Genomic DNA, 27,608 nt, shown 5'->3' on the forward strand with positions numbered 1-27,608 from the left:
ACATGCAAAGCGAGTTATGTCAAGCCTTTGCTTGTTATAATTGTGATGATTATGGCGTGCAGCTGATGAAACCCCAAAGTGAAATTGTTAATTTGGGGTTCTCATCAGCTGTACGCCATAATCATCACAATTATAAGAAATAAAAACTTGACATATCTCGCTTTGCATGTCAAGAGTCTATCTCATATTTCATTTCACCTTTTAAGTTGAATTACTGAAGAAATGAACCTTTCCACAATATTCTATTTTTTTGAGTTTCACCTGTATATATATACACATAAAAAGGTAAAGGCAAAGGACCCTGACAGTTAAGTCCAGTCGCGAACGACTCTGGGGTTGTGGCGCTCATCTCGCTTTACTGGCTGAGGGAGCCGATGTTTGTCCGCAGACAGTTTTTCTGAGTCATGTGGCCAGCATGACTAAGCCGTTTCTGGTGAAACGGAAACGCCGTTTACCTTCATGCTGGAGTGGTACTTATTATCTGCTTGCACTTTGATGTTCTTTCCAACCGCTTAGGTTGGCAGGAGCTGGGACCAAGCAAGGGAGCTCACCCCATTGCGGGGATTCGAATCACCGAACAGCAAGCCCTAGGCTCAGTGGTTTAGACCACAGCAACCACTCATGTCCACTATATACACATATAAATCCATAATTTATCTTTTTTAGAAATGAAGCTAAAGTATATGAGTAAACTGCCTGGTTTAATCAATGTGGGCTAGAACTGGCACAGTTAGAAATATCTGGAGTGCTTCTGACTCTCTGAGAATTTATCCTAGGACTGATATAGAACAAGATAGCTAGAGGGCCTTTTTGTGAGTCTTTGCGAAGGAATGGCAGTGCTGTGCAATGCCACACTTGCTGAGTCATTCTTTTCTGTCAAGTCATGGGGAAATGTGACTTGCATCATTAGCACAGTGTTCACTCAACATTAGTACTGGGAGGCAGTGAGGCAATTTGTGAACAGTTGCAAATTCTGCTATTGTAAGAAACTGCTATAATTCTGTACAATTTATATTGTGTAATATCCATGTGCCCTTAGAGGTTAGCTATTATAATGTGCTGTCCTTCAAACAGCTGATATATACTTCTAAAATAAACTTCACTTTTTCAAAAATGCTTCATATGGTAAAATAACCACTTTCCATTTTATTTGACAAAGTCTACTCACATCCATTACTATGTTCTGGAATACGACATCCAGAAGTTGGTATGCTGCTTAGTATAACAAGAGTGTGAAGGAGGCTATTTGTTTTACTTATTTACAAAATTTCTGTACCATCTGTCAATATTATTTTTTTTTCATTCTGTGACATATTATTAAATATTATACGAACAGTTAGGAACCAGGCAACACAAAGTGAAAACAGAATCGATCAATAAAAGAGCAGGGTTGTTATTATTTTATTTTTTTAAACACCTCAGCTTTTGGTAGCACATTCCTTTTGAGTGATTTGACTTTGCATGGAAGTCAGTCAGTCAACAGGAGACATATATGCCAAGAAAGCATTAGGTCTAGTCTGTGATGCCCTCCCATCAGCCCTAGTTAGCATTGTTAAAGTCCGTCATTGGGCTCCCCATTGACTACCCCAGATGTGGATGCCTTAAAGCAGTGGTGGCCAAACTCGGCCCTCCAGCTGTTTTGGGACTGCAATTCCCATCATCATGATGGGAGTTGTAGTCCAAAAACAGCTGAAGGGCCACGTTTGGCCATCACTGCCTTAAAGAGACATGGTGTCACCTGGCAGAATAATACAGTGGTACCTCAGGTTACAGACGCTTCAGGTTACATACTCCACTAACCCAGAAATAATGTTCCAGTTACAGGTAGGTAGCCGTGTTGGTCTGCCATAGTCAAAACAAAATAAAATTTAAAAATTCCTTCCAGTGGCACCTTAGAGACCAACTAAGTTTGTTCTTTGTATGAGCTTTCGTGCACACGAAAGCTCATACCAAGAACAAACTTAGTGGTCTCTAAGGTGCCACTGGAAGGAATTTTTATTTTATTTTGTCCAGAAATAATGCTCCAGGTTAAGAACTTTGCTTCAGGATAAGAACAGAAATTGTGCTCTGGCGGCGCAGCAACAGCGGGAGGTCCCAGTAGCTAAAGTGGTGCTTCAGGTTAAGAACAGTTTCAGGTTAGGAACGGACCTCCGGAACGAATTAAGTTCTTAACCCAAGGTACCACTGTACAGTTACCATGCACATAAATAAAATGTCAAAGCTGGAGCTTTGAGGAGGGAAATGAACCTCTGAGAAGTGAGCACATCTAGCACTAAACTTGTCTGAAGATGCATGAATATCTCTGCTGTCGGGTTTGTCATCTTCTGAGAGAGAATATTCTAGCTCATGCCACAATCCTCACCTTCTTTTGTCACTTTTAACTAGCAACTCTGAATAGCAGAGTAATGACAAGCAGCATGTGGCTGGGGAGCGTCAAAGTGCTCTGAGACTTTGGTTTAGAAAAGGCTGCTTTTATGGCAGATTTTTCTCAGGCAGCTGTGCAGTCACCTCCTCTTACAATATCTAATAGCTTAAACGTCAGATCGACACTGTTTGAAGAACTGAACCTGTCTTGACTCAGGTATATCAGCCCTTCTGCACTGATGCTCATTTTCCTTTTCGCAGGTCGTCATGGCGATGGGGCCTACTGGCCAGTTGACACAAATCTGATCGACCGAAGCAGCCTTAATGGTAAATATGGACTAAAACCATTTTCCTCTGAATTAGCCTTCTTTGTTCAATACATTTAAACACCAGAATGTCTTTGTTATCCATGTCCCCCCTCCTTGTCTCCACTTTCATCAAATCTTTCTGCTTTTATCAGATGGAATAATACATTTTACTATGGTACAGCCAACTGCAGCTGTCGTAAACAGGCAACTTGGCCTAAGAAGACATAGCAAGATGCCTTATACTGAACCAGCCCTGCTGGTCCCTCTAACTCAGTATTGTCTAAACTGACTGGCAGCTGCTCTTCGGGGTTTCAGAGAGGCAGTCTCTCCCAGCCATACTTGGAGATACCAGGGGTTGAACCTGGGTCCTTCTGCACGTAAGCAGATTCTCTGCTTCTGAGCTACAGCCCCTCCCATAACTGTCAGAGTTTGTTGGTGAAAATATGAGAAATACGACTTAATGCCCCAGCTTATATGGCAGCACCACAAGGATTCTGGGCTACTCTTAATGTTAGTACAGCACATTGATGGGTCATAGGAGCTGAAAGCTGAGATAAGCAGCCCTGTGGGCCCCTTAATGGCTTCCATCAAGTGACCAGCTCTGGGATTTGCAATGTCATCTGGTGCTAGATGTTTTGGACCACAGCTATCATCATCTCTGGCAACTGGCAATGCTGGCAGAGGCTGATAGGAGCTGTATGTCAGTTTGCATTTCTTAGTACAGAAAGTATTGATCTGATGTGTAGAGATCTTTCCTATTCTAATTACAGTGGTGCCTCAGGTTACAAACACTTTGGGTTACAAACTCTGCTAACCCGGAAGTAGTACCTCGGGTTGAGAACTTTGCCCCAGGATGAGAATGGAAATCGCGAACTGGCAGCACAGTCGAAACAAAATAGAAAATTCCTTCCAGTAGCACCTTAGAGACCAACTGAGTTTGTTCTTGGTATGAGCTTTCGTGTGCATGCACACTTCTTCAGATTCTTCAGATAGTGTTGTTGAGTAGTGTTTAAGCTCTAGTGTCCACCACTATGCTGCTGTAATGTCCCATGTATGCATGGAATCAAATTGTGACTTGATCTGCCTGATCTCCTTCTGTCCAATCCTTTCTTGAAAATGCATTTCATCCTGTGATAGTGATGAAACTAAATAAAAAAATAAAAAAAAATCCTTCCAGTAGCACCTTGGAGACCAACTAAGTTTGTTATTGGTATGAGCTTTCGTGTGCATGCACACTTCTTCAGATTCTTCAGATAGTGTTGTTGAGTAGTGTTTAAGCTCTAGTGTCCACCACTATGCTGCTGTAATGTCCCATGTATGCATGGAATCAAATTGTGACTTTTCACTCTCACCGCAGCTGCAGCTCCCCGAGGAAATCATTTGTTTACCTTTACAACGGCTCAGCAGATCAGTCTAGATACATCTCCCCCCCCCCAGCATCATGCATTTGAGCTAGGTGAGCAGGCAAGGTCAGGAGAAACTTGAACAAAGCTTTCAAACAATTGTGACCCAACACACTAGCTAGGAAAAAAGGTGACAGTGATAAGGTATTAAAGCAGGGTGGAAGCCTGCAGTAAATTTACAGTCCTTTCCCCGCCAGAATCACTGGAGCAAAAGAATCTCTGTGAGAAAAGAAAGTGCAGGAGATTAAAGAGGGGATGGAATAGATAATTGGGGGGGAAATTCATTATTCCTAGGCTTCTCCTAGCCACGACAGAGCAGTCATTATATGCACTGTAGATTTAGCAGATATAAACTGCAGAGCCAGGAAATTGCACTGTGTTAAGAAGCAGGCCCTATTTTGTGTCAACACCACCCACTCACACAAATCTATATTAGTATTCCTTTAAATTGGTAAACTCAAATCCTTTGTCTCCTTTGGTACAATGCCAGCCATGAAAGTGTATGGGACGCTCCATGCGTTGGGATCTGTGCCTCCATTCTGACACACCCCAAACAAACCTGTTTGCTCAGGTCATTAACAAAATGCAAGGTGTGACCTGAAAGTTCGGTGAATGGTCATAGACATCAGACAGCGAGAAATATTCAAACATACAATCAGCATCAGAAACCCACAAAATACTCACAACTGTGTTCGGAGATGAAGCTGTAGCTTGAAAGACATTGTATGAGTGGTTTAAGCGTTTCCGTGAAGGGCGGCAAACCATCGAAGATGACCCTCGTTCTGGTAGACTGTCAACGAGCAGAAGAATGGCAAATGTTGATGGGGTTCGTGAGTTATTGATGCGGGATCGGCGTTTGTCCGTCCAAATGATGGAGGAAGAATTGCATATTCTGCGTGAAATTGTTACTGAGGTTATGAGTTGTTCTACCCTCTTGATCTGGCCCAGCCAAATTTCTTTCTTTTCCAAAACTGAAATCTGCACTGAAAGGGCACAGATTTTCCAGCGTTTCACACGTCCAAGCTGCTGTGACAAGGGAACTGACAGCCGTACGAAAAGAGGACTTCTCCAGAAGTTTCCAACAGTTCTATGAATGTTGTCAGAGCCAGTGTGGTGTAGTGGTTAAGAGTGGTTAGACTCGCAATCTGGTGAACCGGGTTCGCGTCTCCGCTCCTCCACATGCAGCTGCTGGGTGACCCTTGGGCTAGTCACACTTCTTTGAAGTCTCTCAGCCCCACCTCACCTTACAGAGTGTTGTTGTGGGGGAGGAAGGGAAAGGAGAATGTTAGCCGCTTTGAGACTCCTTCGGGTAGTGATAAAGTGGGATATCAAATCCAAACTCCTCCTCCTCCTCCTCCTCCTCTTCTTCTTCTTCTTCTTCTTCTTCTTCTCAACGGTGCATTGTATTAGAGGGGACCTACTTTGAAGGCCTGTAAGCTATATATGTCTGAATATTTCTTGCTGTCCGATTTCTGTGACCATTCACCGAACTTTCTGGTCACACCTTGTAGGAGAGGCTCTGCAATACCCCATGACCTTTCAGAAGCCACAGAGTAGCACCCTAGGAAGAAGAGTGAGAGTTCATGCTAGAAGAAGCACCACATCTGCTCTTGTGACAGCCAGGGATGAAGGGGAAACAAGTACATCAGTTCCAGAGCCACCATTGCACCCCCTTGTTGGATGTCACCCCATTCAATGCAATGGGGTGCACGGTTATACAAGTCATCTTTGCCTTTCAATAAGAAGAGCTTCCTGATGGCTGGTGTCTGAAATGGCTACTAAAATTGCTCTCACACGATAAAAATGGTTTTCAGATAATTAGAAAAGAACATAAAGCGCATTCAGTGAGGTTTGTTTCTGTTTTTCACGTAAAGGCGCCTGATGGGACATGTAATTTTAATTAAGCCTGACCTGATATTGCAAGTTGTGGGAGAAAAAGCCCTATGGTTTACAAAGGATTTATAACTTCTGATCATTATCAACTTCCGTTAAGGCATGCTACCAGCTTCTTTCCTTTGCTATGCCATACCTAATGGGGATTCATGAATTTAAAAGAAGAAAATAAATGTAACCTGAAGGTTACATAAAGCCAGCCTCAAAAATAGAAAATTAGTACAAGGCACATAGCTGATTAAATCAGATGGGCTATTTTTCCCCCCTCCCATACACAAGATGAGGAAGCAATTCTTGATTCTGTCTTCCTTAAAAAAAGAAAAAATAAGTAGCTAATCAGAAGATAGATGAATTTTCTTTTGTCTTTTAGGTAGCTAAGTCAGAGATGGTATCAGTAAAACCTGTTTAATTAGGTCTCCATGATGTTTTGCACCTAAGAATTTTCCTTATCAGAGCCTGAGTAAATCAGGGGTCTCGACTGTTGATGGAAATGTACATCATTTAGTGGTGGAAACCATACTGTGTGTGTTAAAGTTCACAGGAAGCAAGGACTTCTGGGTTTCTTTCCCAGGATTGAAATGTGAAAATTATTTCCAAGTTGTTGTTTTGTTTTCTTTTTCTTTTTCTTTTTTTTAAAAGACAGAAGATGCTTCTAACCCTCTGTTCACAAGTAATGGTGGGTACAAGATAAAGCTTCTCTATAAAGAAGCCCTGTAGACCTTGTGCTATGAGATCTCTAGTATAAAGTCAGAAGTGCTCTGCAATCTCATTTGCATCACTATATCATGTGTGCAGAGCCAATTAAGCTTGGATCAGTGCAAAGAGAAGTCAGTTTATATCCACCTAGTCATGTTGCACCCTTTGGATTCAGATGATTAAGACCTGCAGCATGGCTTGAGTCTGTGGGAAAGCAGCTTCTGAAAAAAAATGTTATTTTGGGAAAGATAGCATCAAATCAATCATTTTCTATCGTTTTAAATATTAAAATCTTCTAGCTTTTTGAGCATTACATTTGGACGGGGGGCTTTACATTACAGTGGTAAACACATGAATGCCCTGTAAAGCCACAACAAACTCTATTTATTGGAAAAGCACAACAGATGGTTAGAACCGGTGTCATATGAAATGTCTGCCATGTGTCAAAAATGAAGCCATTCGTGTGGAGGTTGGTCTATGCAGTGAGCCATTAATGTGTAGAAGCTTCCCATGTGGACTGGATGCCACTTTGTGGTTTCTCCTCCTATTCTTGTGTGCATTAGTGGAGGCCAATGGCCTCATGCACGTGAATGCTTTGATTTAGATCAGGCTCCCTCATAAACTCGGCCCTCCAGATGTTTCGAGACTACAATTCCCATCATCCCTGACCACTGGTCCTGCTAGCTAGGGATCATGGGAGTTGTAGGCCAAAAACATCAAGGTTGAGGAAGCCTGATTTAGATAGAGCCATATTGGCATGGAGCCTGCTGTCTGGCTGGCTGTCTGGCTGACTGATTGGTTGGTTGGTTGAGTTATTTATATGCTGCCTTTCCATGAATTCAAAGATCAACAGTTTAGCAAACATAGAATAAATCCAGTTATAACCTAGAAATTTTTATTTATTTATTTATTGCATTTATATCCCACTTTCCCTCAAGGTTGGTGCACATAGGCCTGCTCCTCCCCATTTTATCCTCGAAACAACCCTGTGAGGTAGGTTAGGCTGAGAGTGAGCGATTGGCCCAAGGTCACCCAGTGAGCTAAATGGCTGAGTGGGGATTCAGAGTCTGGGCGCCCAAGTTCTAGTCAGACATCCTAACCCAGCCTTTCTCAACTTCGGCACCCCAGATGTTGTTGGACTACAACAACCTTCATTCCTATCCAGCATAGCCAGTGATCCAGGATGATGGGAGTTATAGTTTAGCATGAAGCTCAGCAGCCTGGCTTCAATGATGAGATGAACTGAGCCAAGTGATCTCCTTTCGAAAGGACTGGAAGCCTTAAAATGAATTCTGGAGTAGTGGTTTAGTATAATAAGCAAAGAATATTAAACTTAGCCAGCATGGAAATGACAACATATTTCGTTGACATGCTTTAGCAGTGAGAAACATGTTATTATATAATATTAAGGTAATTACTCAAGGATTTCTTTTTTTGAGAGTGTCTGAGTTGCAGCACATAATAAGCAGAGGAGTTTTATTTTCTATTTACTTGGCTTGTCACAAACTAAGGCAGAGCCACATCTTGGCCAAGGTGGCAGTTGCCTATCCATATCCACCAGCTCTGTATTCAGGTCTATTTTCCCATGATGAGCCCTCTATTATCGCCCCATAACTAGAAGCTAAGGAAGTTAAGGTCTAGATGTCAATAGTAATGACTATTACCCTCTTGATGTTCCCATTGTTGTGTTTCTTCTCTCACAGCCATTGCAGGGAGCAGGGCGTGGAGGTTGAGCTGTTGGAAGATGTGCTGTGGTGTCTACTTGCTAGCTTGGCCTCCTCTAAGCTAGCTTGCTTCCCGCATGTGTGGTGAAGGGCACTGTCTTTCACCAGTGTGGAAATAAGGTTGAGTGGCCAGTCTGTGTGGTTTCTTAAGAACATAAAAGCAGTCATGCTGGATCAGGCCAGAGGCCCATCTAAGTCAGCATGCCTTTTCTAACAGTGCTCAACCAGATGCCTATGAGAAGTCCAAAGGTTGGATGTAGTGGCCCGCAGCACTCTCCCAACTTTTGATTGCCAAGAACTAATGTTACAGAGTCATGTTTGTCAGTTTGCATTTCTTAGTACAGAAAGTATTGATCTGATGTATAAAGATATTTCCTATTCTATTCTTCCAGAAGGTTCTGGACGCTTCTGGAAGCTTCTCTGTGTGAAAAAAAAAAAACTTCATGATGTTTGGGTTATTCCTTCAGAGAAGCTGAGCACAGCTGGTTTAAACTAGTTCTGTTATCTCTTTCTGTCAAGGTCATGCTGACTATAATAAGAGGCCAGAAGGAGCCTGAGTTTCACACTTTCTCTTTCTGTCTCTTTTCCTTCTGGTGTGGTGTTCTGTATATAGTGTTAAGGTTAGGCTTGTTATAAGTTATTGAAAGTTTGAGTTAAGTCTGCTGCAACTGGATTTCTTATGGACAGTGCCAATCCTGAATGTATTGGATTTATGGCCATTATGCTCATTTGCCTTCAGTAGCAGTAAAACTCTGCTGGGTGAAATATAACTGCCTCTGGTCTATTATTTTGGAATCCTGCAATGTGTTTAAGTTGTTACTCATCTAACTATACATTGGAATCTACTTTGGGTCAATATTGAGTAGAATTTCAATGGCAATGTTGCTTCAAGCAGAGGAGGTTGAACTGGTATCCAATGATAGGCTTATCTTCCATTGACTTATCTAACCCTCATTTAAAGCCATCTAAGTTGGTGGCCATCACTACATCTTGGAGGAGCAAATTCCATAGAGGAATGGAGGGTTCCATCTTTGCCCCAGTCAGAAGAAGAAGAAGAAGAAGAGAAAAGTAAAAAGTATTGAGTTTGCCCTACCTGTAGAGTTTCAGCCTTGGTAGTTCTCTGGATATCCTCCTGAGCCCAAATAATGATCCAAATGATTTTCCTTAAAATAATGATCCAAATAATGATCCAAATGGTTTTCCTTAAAATAAAATAAGCATCAATACCAGGGTAGGTAAAGCTCTCACGGGGTGACAACTAAGCAGTCACAGGTCACACAGGTATTCCCATTCTTCTCAGTTCTGCTCTCAGCACAGCAGCAAATGCGTTGGGGACCTAAGTGCAGGAAAGAATGAAATTAGGTGCACAGTCCCTTGCCATGGTTTTGTTGGCACAAACAGAGAAAGCTCATCACACCGAGCTTGGTATATACATCAATGATTCCGGAGAGGAGAGCGATCATAATTTTGAATCAAGGGTGCTGTACCAATATATTAACATAATTTGTGACAGATTGTGAGCTGAGTGTTAAAACAGGAACCTCGAATTAGACAACAGATGAGGAGGTTCATTATACCATAAACACCACTGGGCAGGAAAATAAGAATCCATCTCTCCTGTTCTCCCATCTTCAAGGAGATAAGGTTAATAAAATGATGAGCACCACCAATTGCTAACTAAATGGCTGCTAGTGTGAAGTAAATGAAGGGTTCCTTACTTGAAATGGCTTCTTCCTTTCTGTGTTGTTATTTAAGACTTAGGAAGTGCCTGAAATTTCCCAAAAACTGTCTAGGGGTCAAAAGATAAGATAATTGCTGCTTGTAGGCTAAGTATTCAATTGATGTGGTACAAAGGAAAGAGGCAAGAATGAAGCCAGCCCAGCACCCTCACTGGTCAATGACTGGAGTTAGGGTGTTGTAGGGTTCACTGGATTCACCTGAGCCCTGAGCCATATTGGGCCATTTTGGAGGAATCTAGGCATTGGTTTGGTCAGGTTGAGACAGCCCCAGATTACTATGGGTCAAGTTATGCATCCCAGAGCAATCCAGGGCTGTAAGGGGCCATCAGGCAGGAAAGAGAGGCAGGCATGAGCAGGAAGGAGAAGCCACAAAAGGTGGAACCTGCTAGACAATTGCATCGTCACAAGGGAAGGTAGGAGTGGATGGGAGCCTTATCCCCCCTGCCTGCCCTTCTTCCCACCAGGCCTCTCCTTCTTCCTGCCTCCTGAAGCAGCACCACACAAGATCAAATTCTCTGCAGTGGTGGTTGGCGCCCCATCACAATGCTGAGAATCTTCATTCAATTGGGTAAACACCTTGAAGGATCAAACCTGCCTGGTCTTGGTTGGAGGATGGGAGCAGAAGGAGATGCAGTATCTCCTTCTCCCTCCACCTCCTTCCCCATCATAAGTAAGAAATAGGGTTTTAACAACCCTTAGCCGACTAAATTGCTTCAGGCATGGATCCAGGGTGGAGCAGGTGGCCTTGGGGATGACCCTGGACAGGTCAGACTGATTGGAAGGGACCCACAAAGTGGGTTGGGGAGACTGTGCACAGTCCTCCCTCCTAGAAGGAAGAATGCAAAGCCCCGGGGACCAGTGGCAGAAGCTAGAGTGTGCCTTCCTTCAGCTCTGCTCCCCCAATTGGAGCAAAGTGTTCTACCAGGAATGTTCTCTGCACCTACTCCTTCTCTGGCCAATGGATGGGTCTCTCCCCTTTTCCATGATGTGTCAAAGCATAAGTTCCCTGAGTTTTATGGCTCCTTTCCCAAGCAAGGCCTGTTCTTTAGAGCAAAATTCACATGCACTTGGCAGGTATTAAATTGTATCTGTTTTTATACGTGGAGATAGGGAATAAGGGGAGTAAATTTGTGCCAGTGGAGCATTATGTAGTTTGTCTTCCTACACATCAAAATACATCAGATATTTTTCATAAGCTATGATATTTCACTGCTCAGATCACAGGATGTGTTTCTGCAGTATAAAATCATCTTACTGATGTGCAAAAAAGAATTGCTCCTCGTAGAAATCCATAGAAATCTTTGCCAGCTCTGACTCTGCATAATAGTTATGCTTCAAGCAATGCCCACATGTGTCAACATACATACTTTGAGATCTTCAGCCCAAGCAACAGGAACTTGGCCCAAATGTCTGGTTTTCTGTGGACGCTCCTAGAAAAAAAGCTACATGTTGATAATTATACTGTGAGGAAGGGAGGGAGGAAGAAATTAAAGGCAAAAATCTGCAAACCCACTCTGTAGCCACTTCTCCATTCTCTTATGGTTTAAGACCCTAGGCTCTCAGATAAAAAGCCCATTCACATAATCTGTTTTCGAGATGGAGAAGTGGCTACAGAGTGGGTTTGCAGATTTTTGCCTTTAATTTCTTCCTCCCTCCCTTCCTCACAGTATAATTATCAACATGTAGGTTTTTCAAGGTTGTAAGATCAAAAGAAAACTGAATCCTAGAATGTTCTCAAAAGCTAGTGGTAGATAGCAATAAAAAGTCACCTGAAAAAATGTTAATAGGAATTGAGAGCCAGTGTGGTGTAGTGGTTAAGAGTGGTAGACTCGCAATCTGGGGAACCGGGTTCGTGTCTCTGCTCCTCCACATGCAGCTGCTGGGTGACCTTGGGCTAGTCACACTTCTCTGAAGTCTCTCAGCCCCACTCACTTCACAGAGTGTTTGTTGTGGGGGAGGAAGGGAAAGGAGAATGTTAGCCGCTTTGAGACTCCTTCGGGTAGTGAAAAGCAGGATATCAAATCCAAACTCTTCAAACTCTTCTTCTATTTATTCTCATCCTTAGGGAGATGACCGAAGGCCAATTCCTATTGTCCTTTTTTCATGATTCTTTACAGCAGAAGGAGCTAACCTCTGGCCTTCCAGATGTTGTGGGACTCCAGCTCACATCACCTCCAGCCAGTAGGACCAACTGTTGGGATGATGGGACTTGTATTCGAGCACTGGACCACAGCTTAGGCACCCCAGCTTTATAGTCAGGTTGACCTGGTCCTGCTTAACTTTTTAGTAGCTTAAAGGAATCAAAGAAGACTTCAGTAGTCATTTGCTAAAGGTTCATGGTTCCTTTTTTAAAATTTGGAAAACTGTGAATGTTACATTATAGCTGTTTGCAGTCTTTCAGGACTTTTTATGTTCTTCCAGAACCGCCCATTGGGCAGATGCACCCTCCTCATGGAAGTGTAACACCGCAGAAGAACAGCAACCTTCTTGTCATCATCGTTGTCACCGTTGGGGTGGTTACTATTGTGGTGGTGGTGATTGTGGCTGTGATTTGTACCAGGCGTTCATCAGCACAGCAGAGGAAGTAAGTAACTGGAAAATACCCTTGTCAATCAATCTTTCCATCCTGCTCTGGAGCAAGTCAATCCATGCAAACCTGTGTTTTTTCCCCCCACCCTAAAGTAGATTCCATGCAATGGTGAAATATACTTAGGAATCCAGATACTTCACACAGTCTCATCCCGTTTGTGGAAAAAGTAAATGTCAAATTCAGTTGCTTTAGTGGCCAGGATATGTGTGTGTGTGTGTGTGTGTGTGTGTGCGTGTGTGTTTATCAGGCAGAAATCCAAGTAGTAAGTAAAGCTTGCACACCCATAATGGCAAAAATACAGTAACATCAGAAACAACAGGGCTTCTTTACTCTACCTGTTTGAAGATAAGGAGCTGATAGAGATCTAGGGAGGATTTCGCACACAGGATGTATGCGCAAAGAGTACACCGTGGAGGATGCACCAGTAGAAGTTGGCTACAAGTGAACCTTTGTAGCTGACAGGCCATTCTGATATGGATGTGGGCACAAGGAGAAGGGGACGACAGAGGATGAGATGGTTGGACAGTGTTCTTGAAGCTACTAACATGGGTTTGGCCAAACTGCGAGAGGCAGTGAAGGATAGTCGTGCCTGGCGTGCTCTGGTCCATGGGGTCACGAAGAATCGGACATGACTGAACGACTGAACAACAACAAATATAAATTAAAAGCAACAACTTAAGAGCTGCAAAGAATCTCCCAGAATCAAAAGCTAGAACCAGGCTAGAATCTGAAACCTTGAGATCAGTTATTTGGGTATTATTCAACTACATCATCCTTATTAGGAACTGGTGGTGCTGTGGTCTAAACCACTGAACCTCTTGGGCTTGCTGATCAGAATGTCGGCAGTTCAAATCCACAAGATGGGGTTAGCTCCCATTGCTCTGTCCCAGCTCCTGCCAACCTAGCAGTTTGAAAGTGCACAAGTGCAAGTAGATGAATAGGTACTGCTGCAGCGGGAAGGCAAACGGCGTTTCTGTGTGCTCTGTTTTCTGTCACAGGTCCCGTTGCTCCAGAAGCAGTTTAGTCATGCTGGCCACATGATCCGGAAACCTGTCTGTAGACAAACACCGGCTCCCTTGGCCTGAAAGCGAGATGAGCACCACAACCCCATAGTCGCCTTTGACTGGACTTAACCATTCAGGGGTCCTTTACCTTTTACATCATCCTGAGAGTAGTTCCATTGAAATCACTTGACGTAAATCAACCAAGACTAACTAACTGATTTCAACAGGTCTACGCTGTGCATCTTAATCAGATACCACCCTTTGTTTTTCGTTGGAGTGAGTTCTGGACTGAAGGTTCCCAGGGTTCTGATGTCCTCCCATGCTTTTTGGTGGCTCCACCCACCCAGACAGCTCATAGGTTTCCCATAAGCTTGTAGAACTATAAAAGCTTCAGCATCAGAGTTGCTAGGGAAAGAGCATAGGCCTTGTCTGGATCCTCTCTCCCTGATTTTTGCATTCTTTGCTGCCCACTGAATTTCCCTCTTTGTTCCTTCAGCTACTCATCCTGTCTGCTGCCCAGCATCACAATGCCTAGGGACATCACAAATGAGGTGGGAGGAAGGAAAGCGAAACCAGAACAAATGCAAAGTGACTTTTGCATGCCTTATACTGCCAACTAGTAGAACTGAAGAATGTGTTAGGAAACTTTAATAAGCTCTGTTAAGGATAAATTATGTAATTAGGGTGAGGAAGCAGCTTCAAATGGAGCAATTCAGCAAAAGATCATAAGCCTGTCCAATACAAATTAGAGACATGTTATTGGCTTAAATGGATTCAGAGTTTGTTATAAAATAACTCCCAGAACCAGAAAGAACTCAAAAATCCATATGGCAACTTGATCATAGAAGAGTGGTCTTTCCTCCCATCCCTGAAAAAAAGCATCAATCTGTGACTATTATATTAGAAAGCTATCTGGAACAAAGACATCCCTCACTAGTAATGGGAGGGAAACTAAGTATATGTTAAGAATGCCTTCTGGCACAGTTATAACTTATCATGACAAGTATCTATGGGCCTGGATCAGGCTTTGAACCTAAGCTGATAAAAATGAAGAATTATCATCCTGGCACTGCAAGAATGCAGCATCACTAGGAAGTCTGCCATTTCCGCCTTGGGATATTGTTCTTCTTTTAGCTTTGCGCTATGTTTCCAGCACTCATTAGCTACAGTATGCAATTCTGCTTTAAAACCTTGACTCTTTTCTGCTGGGCGTGGATGTGTTTGGGCTGTGTGTGACCATAGGAAAGCTTCACTTCCCCTCCAAGCCCTTCTGTGACAGCATGTAAAGCAAGAAGACACATTTGCACATTATTTCTTGTTTCTAAATACGATCTATTCCTTTCTTCCTCGTACATTGATATCAGTTGAGGCCCCTTTATGGAGCCATGTGAAACAAAGGAAGCAAGTATTTCATATCACCGGCTTACATGCAGTTGGGACCAATGAGGCAAATTGAAATCAGTATCCTTTGGCTTCCTTTGTACCTGTTTACAGCTGTGTATGAGCAGAATCCCTACCGACGGGAGGACGGATATGGGGCAATAATTGCTTTAAATTGGCAAGTCAGAAAACTGCACACCAGCCAGCTATTGAAAGACCTGATGGTAATGAATAATGAGCTCTTGTTTCACTTGTTATTTGCCATTACTGCGCAGCATCAGAGTACAACAATATGATCAGGAAAGCAGCATTATGGCAAATTTGATACAAAACTCTGGCTGGGATCCAAAGAACCCATGCATAAATAGAAAGCGCTTTCGCATGTGGAGGGAAGGTTGACAGTTTACTGCTCTAGCTGTGAACCCTCGTGCTGGGCTGAATTCTACTCCAGCAGATGTCCCACTCACTAACTAATCCAAGTTAAACAACAGCAGCAGTATAGGGGAAAAGTTGTGCCAGTAAGGCAGTAGTGGAAGAAGAATATTTACTCAGTCTAAGTTGATCCCATCACTGGTAAAAAATCTTCATCCAAAGATCTCATGACAAAATAAAATAAAAAATTCCTTCCAGTAGCACCTTAGAGACCAACTAAGTTTGTTCTTGGTATGAGCTTTCACAAACTTAGTTGGTCTCTAAGGTGTTACTGGAAGGAATTTTTTGTTTTGTTTTGCTTTGACTATGGCAGACCAACACGGCTACCTACCTGTAACAAAGATCACATGGCGGTTCACAGTATAAAAATACAAAATAAAGCCATAAAGTATATAATATAAACAAAAACAAAATAAGCCAATAGCCCCCCCTCCAAAAAAACACCCAAATCTTCTCACAATGCTACCTGACATAAATAAATGGATTTGGCTCACTGACTCACTCAGAACAGAGCCAGGTTGCCCTACATTTATATTGCAACAGGCTGTCAAAATCCATTACAGAAAGTTTGCAGGGAGGTATTGCTTCCTGAGAAGTCCTGGAGCTTGACAATAATTGAGAACAAAACCCAAAACTGTTGTTTATACTAGGAGAACATACATTTGGATGACTCATTCATTTTCATTTCTTTGTTATTGATGTCCTTTCATTCTATAGTCTTGTCTCAGATTTCTGTCACTGCTTATTATCAGCGAGACTGGTGGTAATGTGCAGAAATAAACAATGTACTGAATGCTAAATTTTCTCCCTTTAAAGTCTTTAGGCAGCAGTAGTGTCGCTGAAGCAAGACCGAAGATCTGTCTGGAGTGACACACTCATTATTTATAACCTCTTTACAGTTTCTGGGAACATTGCTGAAGTTTCTGTGGCATAGCACAAATTAGGTCGAATGAATGGTCATTTGAAAAACCAATCAAATCCCCCCAAATAACAAAAGTTGACTTGACGTTTCAAATAGAGCTTGGCACTGTATGTTTGTGGCATGGTTGAGGAACCTCCAGTTGTTGTTGGGCTACGGTTCCCATGATCCCTGCCATGATGGCTGTGGCTGATGGGAACTCGAGTCCAACAATGTCTAGAGGGGAACAGATTCCCCACCCCTGACCTATAGAACTAGAGTCATAGATAAACATAGACAAGACAATCCACGTGCAGCTTCCATTTGCTGAACATGGTAGTACGAGATAAGTGACATGGTTTAGCTTTGCATGCAACCCCTTATAAAATAAATGAATTCCATATTCTATGTTAACAGCATCCTCAATTACGTGCTATGTGGGTAAACTGCTTAAGAGCACTTGGTGTTTCTTATATGAAAAGTGAAATACTTTTTTTAAAAAAAATGTGAAGAGTGGTCAGTTGCACAGAAACCCTAAGTCATACAGCAAGAGAACATATTGTGATTAATATTCATAAAGTGGTAAAGGGGATCTGACACTGAATGCATCCTTGGATTTAAAAAAAAAATGCAACATATGCTGCATAACAGAGGGGGAAGTGTAGATGCACAAGCCAGCTCTACTAATTAAAGGGTTGATGCTACTAATGGGTGATTGTTCCATCATAAAGAACACATTTCTAAAAGGGGAACTTCACACCATTCCCTCTGTTTCTGGAGGGAGCTGTTTTAACGGTTGCATATCATCTGGTTAACAAATGACTTACTCTGTCAAGCTGCAGGCCTGCATCCCTTCAAGCCACTATTGACATTTCCTCTCGTTGGACTCCTTCCATGCATCTTCCCAACATATGCTGTCAGCATGGGGCCTGATGTCTAGCTGGAAGGGGTTGGCAGGTAGCCTCAGCTGGAGCTAAAACTGGTGTCACTTTATGTAACAGAAGAAAGCATCTGATATGGGAGTACATTAGAAGAACCCTGCTGGGTCAGACTGAAGACCTATCTTCCCCAGTGTCCTGTTTCACAAACTGGCCAACCAGATGCAGCAGCCACCCACTGCTATTGCTTCCCAGCATATACAGAGTCGGATCCATGTAGCCATCAGGACTAGAAGTCATTGATAGCCTTACTCTCTGGATCCAACTCTATAAATAGCAACAGCAGCAGGTTACAGTCAAACATTTTTAAAAAGTCCTCAGAAATAAACCCCTTATTTAAGTTTTTACGGGCATCTGAAAGAACTCCTTCCAGTTCTTAAATGTATTTACCTCTGCATTGCAAACCCTGTCTAAAATGTGAATTGAGTAGTTTCTTATAGTTAAAAAAAGGTAAAGGGACCCCTGACCATTAGGTCTAGTCACAAATGACTCTGGGGTTGCAGCGCTCATCTCGCTTTACTGGCCAAGGGAGCTGGCGTACAGCTTCCGGGTCATATGGCCAGCATGACTAACCCACTTCTGGCGAACCAGAGCAGTGCACGAAAACGGCGTTTACCTTCCCGCCGGAGCGGTACCTATTTATCTACTTGTACTTTGACGTGCTTTCGAACTGCTAGGTTGACAGGAGCAGGGACCAAGCAACGGGAGCTCACCCCATCGCGGGGATTCGAACCGCTGACCTTCTGATCAGCAAGCCCTAGGTTCTGTGGTTTAACCCACAATGCCACCCGCGTCCCTATAGTTACTCAGCAACAATTGACCATGTATATAAACATACATGAGCTACTTTCATACTGGGATGCAAAATCTGGTCAAGCTGAGTAAATCTCCCAATCTACAGTATGGCTATGAACTGGACCTCTTGACTCTCCCAAATGATTCAGGAGATGCTTTTTGGTAGAACATATAACTATGGGTGTATCAAGTCAGTTTAGTAAACCCACACAGGTTCACTTTCCTGTCTACTTAATGGCTTGCCTTAACTCTTTATTACAGGGACTGAAATCCTTTGTCAGCTGGGGCTCCCATTACACTTTTAGACTAAGCAGAAACTAGGCATCTGACCCCATGCCCTTGGGATTTGAAGATGCTATCCTGGTCTCAAGAGGCATAAGAGCTTAAAAGGCAGGAGAGATAAATCACAGGAAGCTTTCACAGAAGACAGTATGATCAACAGATCAAGACACCTATCACTGTAACAGTTATGGCTGTATGGCTGTATACTATATTGGAACATTGCCCCAATGGCATCTTCTCCATGCCATTTCTATAATATGAAGCATGATTTGTTGCATGAACAGTTATTTTGCACATACTTCTCTTTAAGGAAAGTCCAACTCACCATTAAGTTGTTACAGTAAGTCACCAGTTGACTATGGGCAGCCCACAATGGAAGTTGGTTTGACAGCAGCCTGCAGAGGTGCTAAAAACAATGGCAAGCTGTCTCCCTAGCTGGTTTGAGGGTGGCCCCTGGTTCTAAAGGTAAAGGGACCCCTGACCGTTAGGTCCAGTCGTGGACGACTCTGGGGTTGCGGCGCTCATCTCGCTTTACTGGCCGAGGGAGCTGGCGTACAGCTTCCAGGTCATGTGGCCAGCATGACTAAGCCACTTCTGGCAAAACAGAGCAGCACACGGAAACACCGTTTACCTTCCTGCAGGAGCGGTACCTATTTAACTACTTGCACTTTGTGCTTTCAAACTGCTAGGTTGTCAGGAGCAGGGACCGAGCAACGGGAGCTCACCCCGTCACAGGGATTCGAACCGCCGACCTTCTGATTGGCAAGCCCTAGACTCTATGGTTTAACCCACAGTGCCACCTGCATCCCGGCCCCTGGTTCTAGAGCAGGTCAAATAAATTAGGGTTGCCATATTTCAAAAAGTGAAAATCTGGACACATAATTTGCCAAAAGATCAACGCTTCCTATATGGGTTGCCGTACACCCGGGTTTCCCCAGATACTTTTACCGATTCCTAAAATTCCAATCAGACGTTATTTCCAACAGACAAATCCCAGATATGGCAATGGCAGCTGGAAGGGCCCACAGAAATATACACGTGTATAACAGTAAAGCCCTGGGCTGGAAAGCTTAAAGGCCACCGCTGCTACATGGGAGATGAGTTGAAACAAAGGAAATATGAATTGCCCCCGCCCCGTAGCTTGACCAATCACGGCTAGGAACGGCTAGGAGCTAGGTGGAGTCATAGATTTTAAAAGTGTAAACTCACCCACGCTGGCCAGATGCACTAAGAAAAAATGTTAGTGAATTTCACCTTTGCAACCCCCACCCCAGAATTTCCAACAAAATATTCCTCCCATTTCACTGCCCACACCTAGTGATGAGAATTTTGGGAGACTGAAGACTGAAGCCCTGGTCATGCAAATAGCATTATCTACTGGATAGAAAGTTACACAGCATTTAAGTACTTCAGGTGTTTTGACTTTCCACTCCTTTTCTCTTCCCCAACAGAAAACGTGCAACTCACAGTGCTGGCAAGAGGAAGGGCAGCCAGAAAGACCTGAGGCCCCCAGATCTCTGGATACACCATGAAGAGATGGAGATGAAGAATATAGAAAAGCCAGCGGGTTCTGATCCAACAGGAAGAGATTCCCCAATGCAGAGCTGCCAGGACATCACTCCAGGCAGCCACAGCCAATCTGAAGTTCAGATGGGCAGCAAGAGTGCCTCACAGTCTGGTAACATTGCTACCTATACAAAGGGCCAGTCAGCACATGCATAGACATTGTTGACACTCAATTGCTAAACCCTCTATGACTCACAGATGAATGTGTGAATGGCCACCACTGACAAATATTGAGTTTACGACAAATATCAGAGCTTTGCCTCTGTTGCTTGTTCTGTTTGGTTTGGTTTAATGCATGAAAGTGATAACCTGATCCTGCATTTATTCATATGATAAGTATGGGTTTCTTGGACGAAAGGTGGAATATAAAAAGCAAAAGTAAATAAAACCCAGCAAAGAATTCTGGCCCTTTGGCCCATGTCCCCTCCCCCTCCAAAAAGGTGCTGAGCTTAAGATTTTTTGCTGTTGACTTTTCTTTCTTGATTTGTTTCGTATTTCTGCTTCGTATTTCTGCGTATTTCTGAGCCTCCTTGGAAGAAAGGCTATACATGTTACAGTTGTTTATAAATACATTGCATTGATGTGGTGCCCTTTCCTCCAAGGGGTTCATGATTCTCCCCTCACCATTTTATTCTCGCAACCACTCCATGTGGTAGGTTAGGCTGAAGCACCAGGACTGGCTCATGGTGACCCAGTGAGCTTCATGGCTGGGTGGATTTTTGAACCCTTGTCTGTTGGTGACTTGAGGAAGTCAGTCGGTAGTTCACCACACCTCAACCAGTGTACAGGTGAAACTCAAAAAATTAGAATATCATAGAAAAGGTACATTTCCTTCAGTAACTCAACTTAAAAGGTGAAACTAATATACGCGATAGACTCATGACATGCAAAGCGAGCTATGTCAAGCCTTTGCTTGTTATAATTGTGATGATTATGGCGTACAGCTGATGAGAACCCCAAATTAACAATTTGAACTTTGGGGTTTTCATCAGCTGCACACCATAATCATCACAATTATAACAAACAAAAGCTTGACATATCTCGCTTTGCATGTCATGAGTCTATCTTATATATTAAACTCCAGTAGCTAATGAAAACAATTGCTTACATAAATGGACTTTTCCACGATATTCTAATTTTTTGAGTTTCACCTGTATGTTGTATCAACAGAATAAGCGCAGCCCCAGCAGAGTCTACAGAGATTTCCTACTCCTAGCAGACAGCTTCTTCCAGAGTCCCTGGTTAAGGGGAATACTCTCCTACACAGATCAAAGCAACAAAGTTTTTATTGTCTGCAGATACAAGATAAAGCTGAACACTGCTATTTACTATATGCAGTTCTTTGGGTCCTTGAAGTAAAGATACATATGTGCAGAAAGATCCACTAATATTATCACCATTCTAGCTGACACTGCTGTGCAAAACCCACAGCCTCTTCCCCTGACTCACGAATTCAGAGTCAGACCCCAACAGCAAACAGTACAGCAACAGGACTTGACAAGACATAGTGAAAACCATGCCCTGTTGTTGTTGTTGTTGTTCAGTCGGTCAGTCGTGTCCAACTCTTCATGACCCCATGGACCAGAGCACGCCAGGCACCCCTATCCTCCACTGCCTCCCGCAGTTTGGCCAAACTCATGCCAGTCGCTTCGAGAACACTGTCTCTTACACATAGCCATATTTCCTGAACCAATGGGAGGGCAAGCAGCTCAGCAAGTCATACACTCGACCTCACTGGTGTTGCTATGGCAACCCAGTGCACCTGGCACCCTTATCTCAGAACATCCAGACATGGGGGATGTGCTCCTCAAGACATGAGCCCAAGTACTGGGTGATTTAACCTATTGTTCATATTACACCAAGATGGTCGCCCTAGTCCAACTGCTCCACCTAATCCCTGGTCCGGGCACTTGGTACGATCACCAGCGCACACCTATGTTTGTTTGTGTGCATGCATTGCATTTATATGCAAGGAGCTCATGGTTGAGTGGCACAACATTGCCCAATGAGCTTCCATGAGGCTAAGTGGGGATTCGAACCCTGGTCTCACCAGTGAGAGCCCACCACTCCAACCATTATACCACACTGTCTCCTTCATTAATATGGAGCAGAAAGTGTGGGCAAAGTCCATGACTGGTTGTACCAATACAGTTTTTGCCAAATGCAGCCAGAAGAATTTCCTGCTTGAGGCTATGTGCTTTTTATTCATTTTGGTCCTTAGCTGGAAACTTTGCTAATTATATCCATGGCCCGATTTAATCGGTGATGCTGGTTGGGGGCAAAAATTGCTTATCCATTCATCAGTGTTCCGCTTAGCCAGCTCCACATTTAAATTGGGCCCAAAGCCCATTCGGATGCCAGGATAGCACCTGCTGGGGCCATGGATCCCTGGCACGATTAAGGGCCCAGTTTAAACATGAAGCCCACTGCATGGAATTTTAGCAGTAAAGCAATTTTAGCTCAACCAACATCACATTTAAATCTTGCTTCGGACACTCCAAATATATCATTATTTCCGCAAAGCATTAGCAAAAAGCAGCTCTGAAGTCAGCATAGAGAAAAATGATATTTACATAGTTCAAAGGTCATCCAAGGCTTAATGAAGCGCTAACGAGCTTCAACTGATTTCATTTAGCAAACCTTCCACTGGCAAAACTACGAATTGATACTTTAGGATCTAGCTGGGTTATTTACAGCAGTATTAAATATAGCAAATGATGCATATGGCAAAAAAGATATCTGTCCAGCTTCCTTTACCTAACCACATGTAGAACTAAAACATTATCTCATTGCATTCATCATTAGCCTGCCAAATCTCTAAGAGCTTAATTTGGGGGTAATATTAAACCACTTTTTATTCTTGTAACTCAGCTAAAACATTTAAATCTGGTGCCATTAAATAGAGAGCGAGACTTATTTTTGTTCCCAAATACACTGCATAGACTCTCATTTCTGTAGCAAATGGCCCTGAGTAAATGGGTGATTATATGCCGCCTTTTAAACACTACCGCCAATCACACAGAAGGCAGAACGCTGATTTGAGCAAATAATTAGTGTGTGGGAGTTTGGCCATCCCTGCGATGGAGTTTTTACGTGAACTTGAAGGGAGGTCGGCAACAAACCACATTTTAGGATGACAGTCAGGGTCACTTTCTCTCTCTCTTGGCAGTGTGCTTTCACTGCAGCTACAAAGAGGCATGACTGCGAAGCTGCGATGAAATTTCATAGAAATGAACTAGCATTAAAAGTCAATTGCAAAAAAAGGGGGGAAGCAATTCTTTCTGTTCCAAAGTGGTCTATTCTGTGGTCCTAGGAGGAGGCGATGCTTACCAAGTAACCAGCATTTTTCCTTCTGGGAAGATATGGGGAAACTTCTGTCCTGCACCAAGCCCACTAGGGGTGGGATGAGGGTACTGCTCAGCTTGATGTGTGGAACCCTTGCTCATTTAACCTTTGTATTGCAATCTCCCAGCTCCGGACACAGAAGAAGTGGGGAGCAGCATGTCTACATTGGAACGGTCTCTCGCAGCCCGCAGAGCAACACGCACCAAGCTCATGATTCCAATGGACTCACAGCCCAGCAATCCTTGTAAGTTGTGTTTCTGCAGCCAGGGTAGGAAGCTTGTGGCCCTCCAGATGTTATTGGACTTCGCCTCCCATCAGTCCCGGCCAGCATGACCAATGATCAGGGATGATGGGATCTAGCAAAGCTACAGGTTCCTTGGCCTAAAGGATAAAGCCCACCCTAATTCTGAAACACAAGTGCTGTTGTGTTTTGTCATATGAAAAGATAACATTATCTCAATAGGTAAAATTTTTGAGAGTGTTTTCTCCCTGTCCACCAGCTCAGGACATCACTGTAGGTCCTGCTCCGTGCCCCACTGGTGGGCATGAAGGGTGGGGTCTTTTCAGTTTTGAGACCCATAGTGTAAACAAACTAGGGATGGCAGTAGGTCTCTCCATGGTTTTAAGTTTGGTAATAAGTTGTAACTCAGCAACTTCCCTTTCCAGTCTATTTCTGAAATTCTTTTGTAATATGACAGCTACTTTGAGATCTTGTATAGAATGTCCTGGGAGATTGAAGTGTTCTCCTACTGGTTTCTCTGTCTTGCGATGACCTGGTCTGAATAGAGAGACTGGATTCTTATCTCATTATACATGATAAAGCTATTTTTGGCCATCTCATCCCTTGCATTTTCCTGTAAGACTAATTGCAGTTGTTAACAGTCGTCAACTGCTTTACCACACCTATCAGCCAATCACCCATTCCCACCACCCTTCTGAGTAATACCCCTCTCCACCCTCTCACTATATACCTGTATAAGGGTCTGGTGACTTCTGTTTCAGTGTATCTGAAGAATTGTGCATGCACACAAAAGCTCATACAATAACAAACTTAGTTGGTCTCTAAGGTGCTACTGGAAGGAATTTTTTTTATTTTGTTTCGACTATGGCAGACCAACACAGCTACCTACTTTTATATTGTGCGCTGTCTTGACTTTATAAACTTGAAAGCTTCCAAATTTGTAGGAAAAACAAAACCAAACCTGAGGGACCTCATTGTTGGACTAGAGAAGAGGGCACTCAGATGCCAAGCAGCTTCATATGGGTGTAAGCAATCCTTCAGATAACTCAGTCACTAACAATTTAGGGTAGGGGGACGTGGGTAGCGCTGTGGTTTAAACCACTGTGCCACTTGGACTTGCCGATTGGAAGGTCGGCAGTTCGAGGCCCCGCAACAGAGTGAGCTCCCGTTGTTCGATCCCAGCTCCTGCCAACCTAGCAGTTCGAAAGTACGCAGTGCAAGTAGATAAATAGGTGGGAAGGTAAATGGTGTTTCCGTGCACTACTCTGGATTCGCCGTCGTGGGGATTCAAACCGCTGACCTTCCAATCGTCAAGTCCTATGCTCAGTGGTTTAGACCACAGCGCTCTGCAGGTGCTGTTGGACAGCAATGCCCATCATTCCTAACCATTGGCTATGCTGGCTGAGGCAGATGGGAGCTGTGGTGCAGCAACATCTGTAAGGCACACATTGGCTACATCTGATTTTAGATTCAAAGGTCAATATCAACATCTTAAAATGGGCCAAGAAACAGACAGGCATGGTGCCAATGCAGCTGCCACAGCATAGATGCAACATGATCCAGCTGGAGTTTCTATACCCACCAAGGTGAATGTGAAATCACCAAGCATTTACAGTGGCATTTCAGGTGCTCAGTAACCCCACCCCGGGGGGAATTGTTATTTTATTTTTACTTTTTGGCGTTCCCAGGCTACAAGCAAAAATGGGAGGCTTATCAAGTGCCTGGAGAGTTCACCTGAAGGGGAATGGTCCCTGTCCTGGAAGGTCAAAAGTTATGCAAGCCTAATGTAAACAAATTGCTGGGTAAGGGAGAAAGACGGGGAGTAACCTACAACAACAATAATTTGGAATACATGGCAGCACCAGATCATTTTAATCAGGGAGTAATTACTAGAAGCTAATAAGGATGTAATTGGTTTCTGAGGTGCAAGCAGACGCTGTTTAACAAACTGCGCAGAATGAGTTTATAGAATTCTGGACTGGACTCCTTCAGAGTACAGGTCGAGGATCATGTTTTTCAATGAATGCCCATAAAAAAGGTAATGCCCTGCACTTTACAATTTTTAAAAGTATTAAATTCTGGTTGTTGTAAGATGAAAATAAGGGCCTGCTGTATCAAGCCAAAAGTCTTTGGATAACCCTCAAAGGCAGCCCTAAAGAAAGTGCAATGTAGTAATCTAATCTTGGTATTATCAAGGTGTTGGTAGCTGTGGCCAGACCTAACTTGCCTAGGATAGACTGAAGTTGGCAGAACAGCCAAAGTTGGTTGAGGATTGTGGCATCTGTATAGAGGCCTCAGTCGTTTCATGGACTATTGACCTGTACACCACTGCTTTATTCTTCCGCTGCCACCAACCAGGTTTCTTCTGGTGAAATACTGAGTCTCAGTCAGTTTGTAAAGTCAACAATGAAGATTAAAGTTTACTGAAGAACAAACAAGTTTTAAATATGTTTAGAACGGTTTCTCAAATGCACGCCCTTAACTAGATGTGGCACCATCTCACACTGTCACACTGTCTCTTTCAAGCTGGTGCATTCAAAAAACACGACTCTCTAGCATGACCTACAGTCCAAAGGAGTACAGTTCAGAATTATGCCATATCTGTGTGCCAGTTACATCTGGAAAAAAATGGGTTGGTGTTAGTCTGAGTCAAGTAGCAGAAGATAGCATTGTTTTTTTGTTAGAACAGCTTTTGCCACTTCTTCCTGATTTGAATTTGGAAAACGCTAGCAACACCCCCCCACACACACACTCCTGTATCATATATAATAAGCAATTGTTGTAAAGTGTTCTTTCAGAAAACAACAATCTGTAGGTGTAATCTGTTTATCTGTGCTATAATTGCTTTGTAAAAGCCATGCCTTTTTTAATTGCACAAAATGAAAGTGAATCTTCACTCACTTGTGCCAGCATTAATAAGTTGGGCTACCATTGAGCTCATTGCAATAGAAGATTCTGTCATAACCTGGATGGAAACTTATTTATCCATTTGTCAAGTGGAAGGCTGGGAAGAAGGAGGGGGCAGGAGGGAGACAGCTGCCACTTTTTTCTAATGATGGTCTTGTTCTCTCTCTCTCTCTCTCTCTCTCTCTCTCTCTCTCTCTCTCTCTCTCTCTCTCCCCTGCCCACCCGTCCTCAACTCACAAATAGTGTTTAATCTTCTTGTTTAATCCTCAACAGCATTTATGTCCCACCATCTCAAAGGCCACAAATGTGAAAATTCTTTATCTGCTTTGCTTTTGTGCCACTGCCTTTCAAAAAGAGGTCACCTATCACAAAGCTATGGGTAATTTGTGTTTGAATCCAGCAGCAGGGAGAAGCTTCAAGTCTTCCTTTTCCTTTGAAAGCACAGGTGGCAAGAAGGACAGAGAAAGCAGAACAGCTAGTAATTTATTCACAGGCTAGTGGTTGGTAGCTGGCCTGCGGTTTTCTACTCCCAGTACAAAAAGTGCACGTTCACTTTTGCAAAGGAGCATCTCAAACGGGGTTGAGGGGAAAGCAATGAAGTGATCATGCAATTAAATCCATGGAGATTATAAATAATATGCTTCACATTCACAATATTTACTTTATTATAACAGCAATCTAATCAGAACAAAATAAGATCAGGTCATGATATAAATTGAATGCCGGATTAAAAATTCTTGCCCGTGAATTGCAGTTAGCAGGCTAACATCCCATCAATGGCAGGCAGCTATGAACCTGAGGCCAGAATGTCAACCATGTCAGCTCCAGCTCTTCTTACCGAACAATTGGTCGGCAGTTCGAATCCCCGCGACGGGGTGAGCTCCCATTGCTCGGTCCCAGCTCCTGCCCACCTAGCAGTTTGAAAGCACGTCAAAAGTGCAAGTAGATAAATAGGTACCACTCCGGTGGGAAGGTAAATGGCGTTTCTGTCTGCTGCTCTGGTTCGCCAGAAGTGGCTTAGTCATGTTGGCCACATGACCCAGAAGCTGTAACCCGACTCCCTCGGCCAGTAACACAAGATGAGCGCCACAACCCCAGAGTCG

The 27,608-nt window shown here is 43.3% G+C and overlaps 1 protein-coding gene across 1 annotated transcript in view; it reads left to right on the forward strand.

Moving 5' to 3' along the window:
• Positions 1-27,608, forward strand: part of DCC (DCC netrin 1 receptor) — a 912,686-nt gene that overhangs the window by 851,584 nt on the left and 33,494 nt on the right. Inside the window, exons 22-25 of the mRNA XM_033163905.1 lie at positions 2,626-2,691; positions 12,549-12,711; positions 19,898-20,124; positions 23,485-23,601. Of these exons, the coding sequence (XP_033019796.1) occupies positions 2,626-2,691; positions 12,549-12,711; positions 19,898-20,124; positions 23,485-23,601 (573 nt within the window). The remainder of the gene's footprint in view (positions 1-2,625; positions 2,692-12,548; positions 12,712-19,897; positions 20,125-23,484; positions 23,602-27,608) is intronic.

This window comes from Lacerta agilis, chromosome 11 (genome assembly GCF_009819535.1).
Source record: "Lacerta agilis isolate rLacAgi1 chromosome 11, rLacAgi1.pri, whole genome shotgun sequence".
Classification (NCBI taxonomy): domain Eukaryota; kingdom Metazoa; phylum Chordata; class Lepidosauria; order Squamata; family Lacertidae; genus Lacerta; species Lacerta agilis.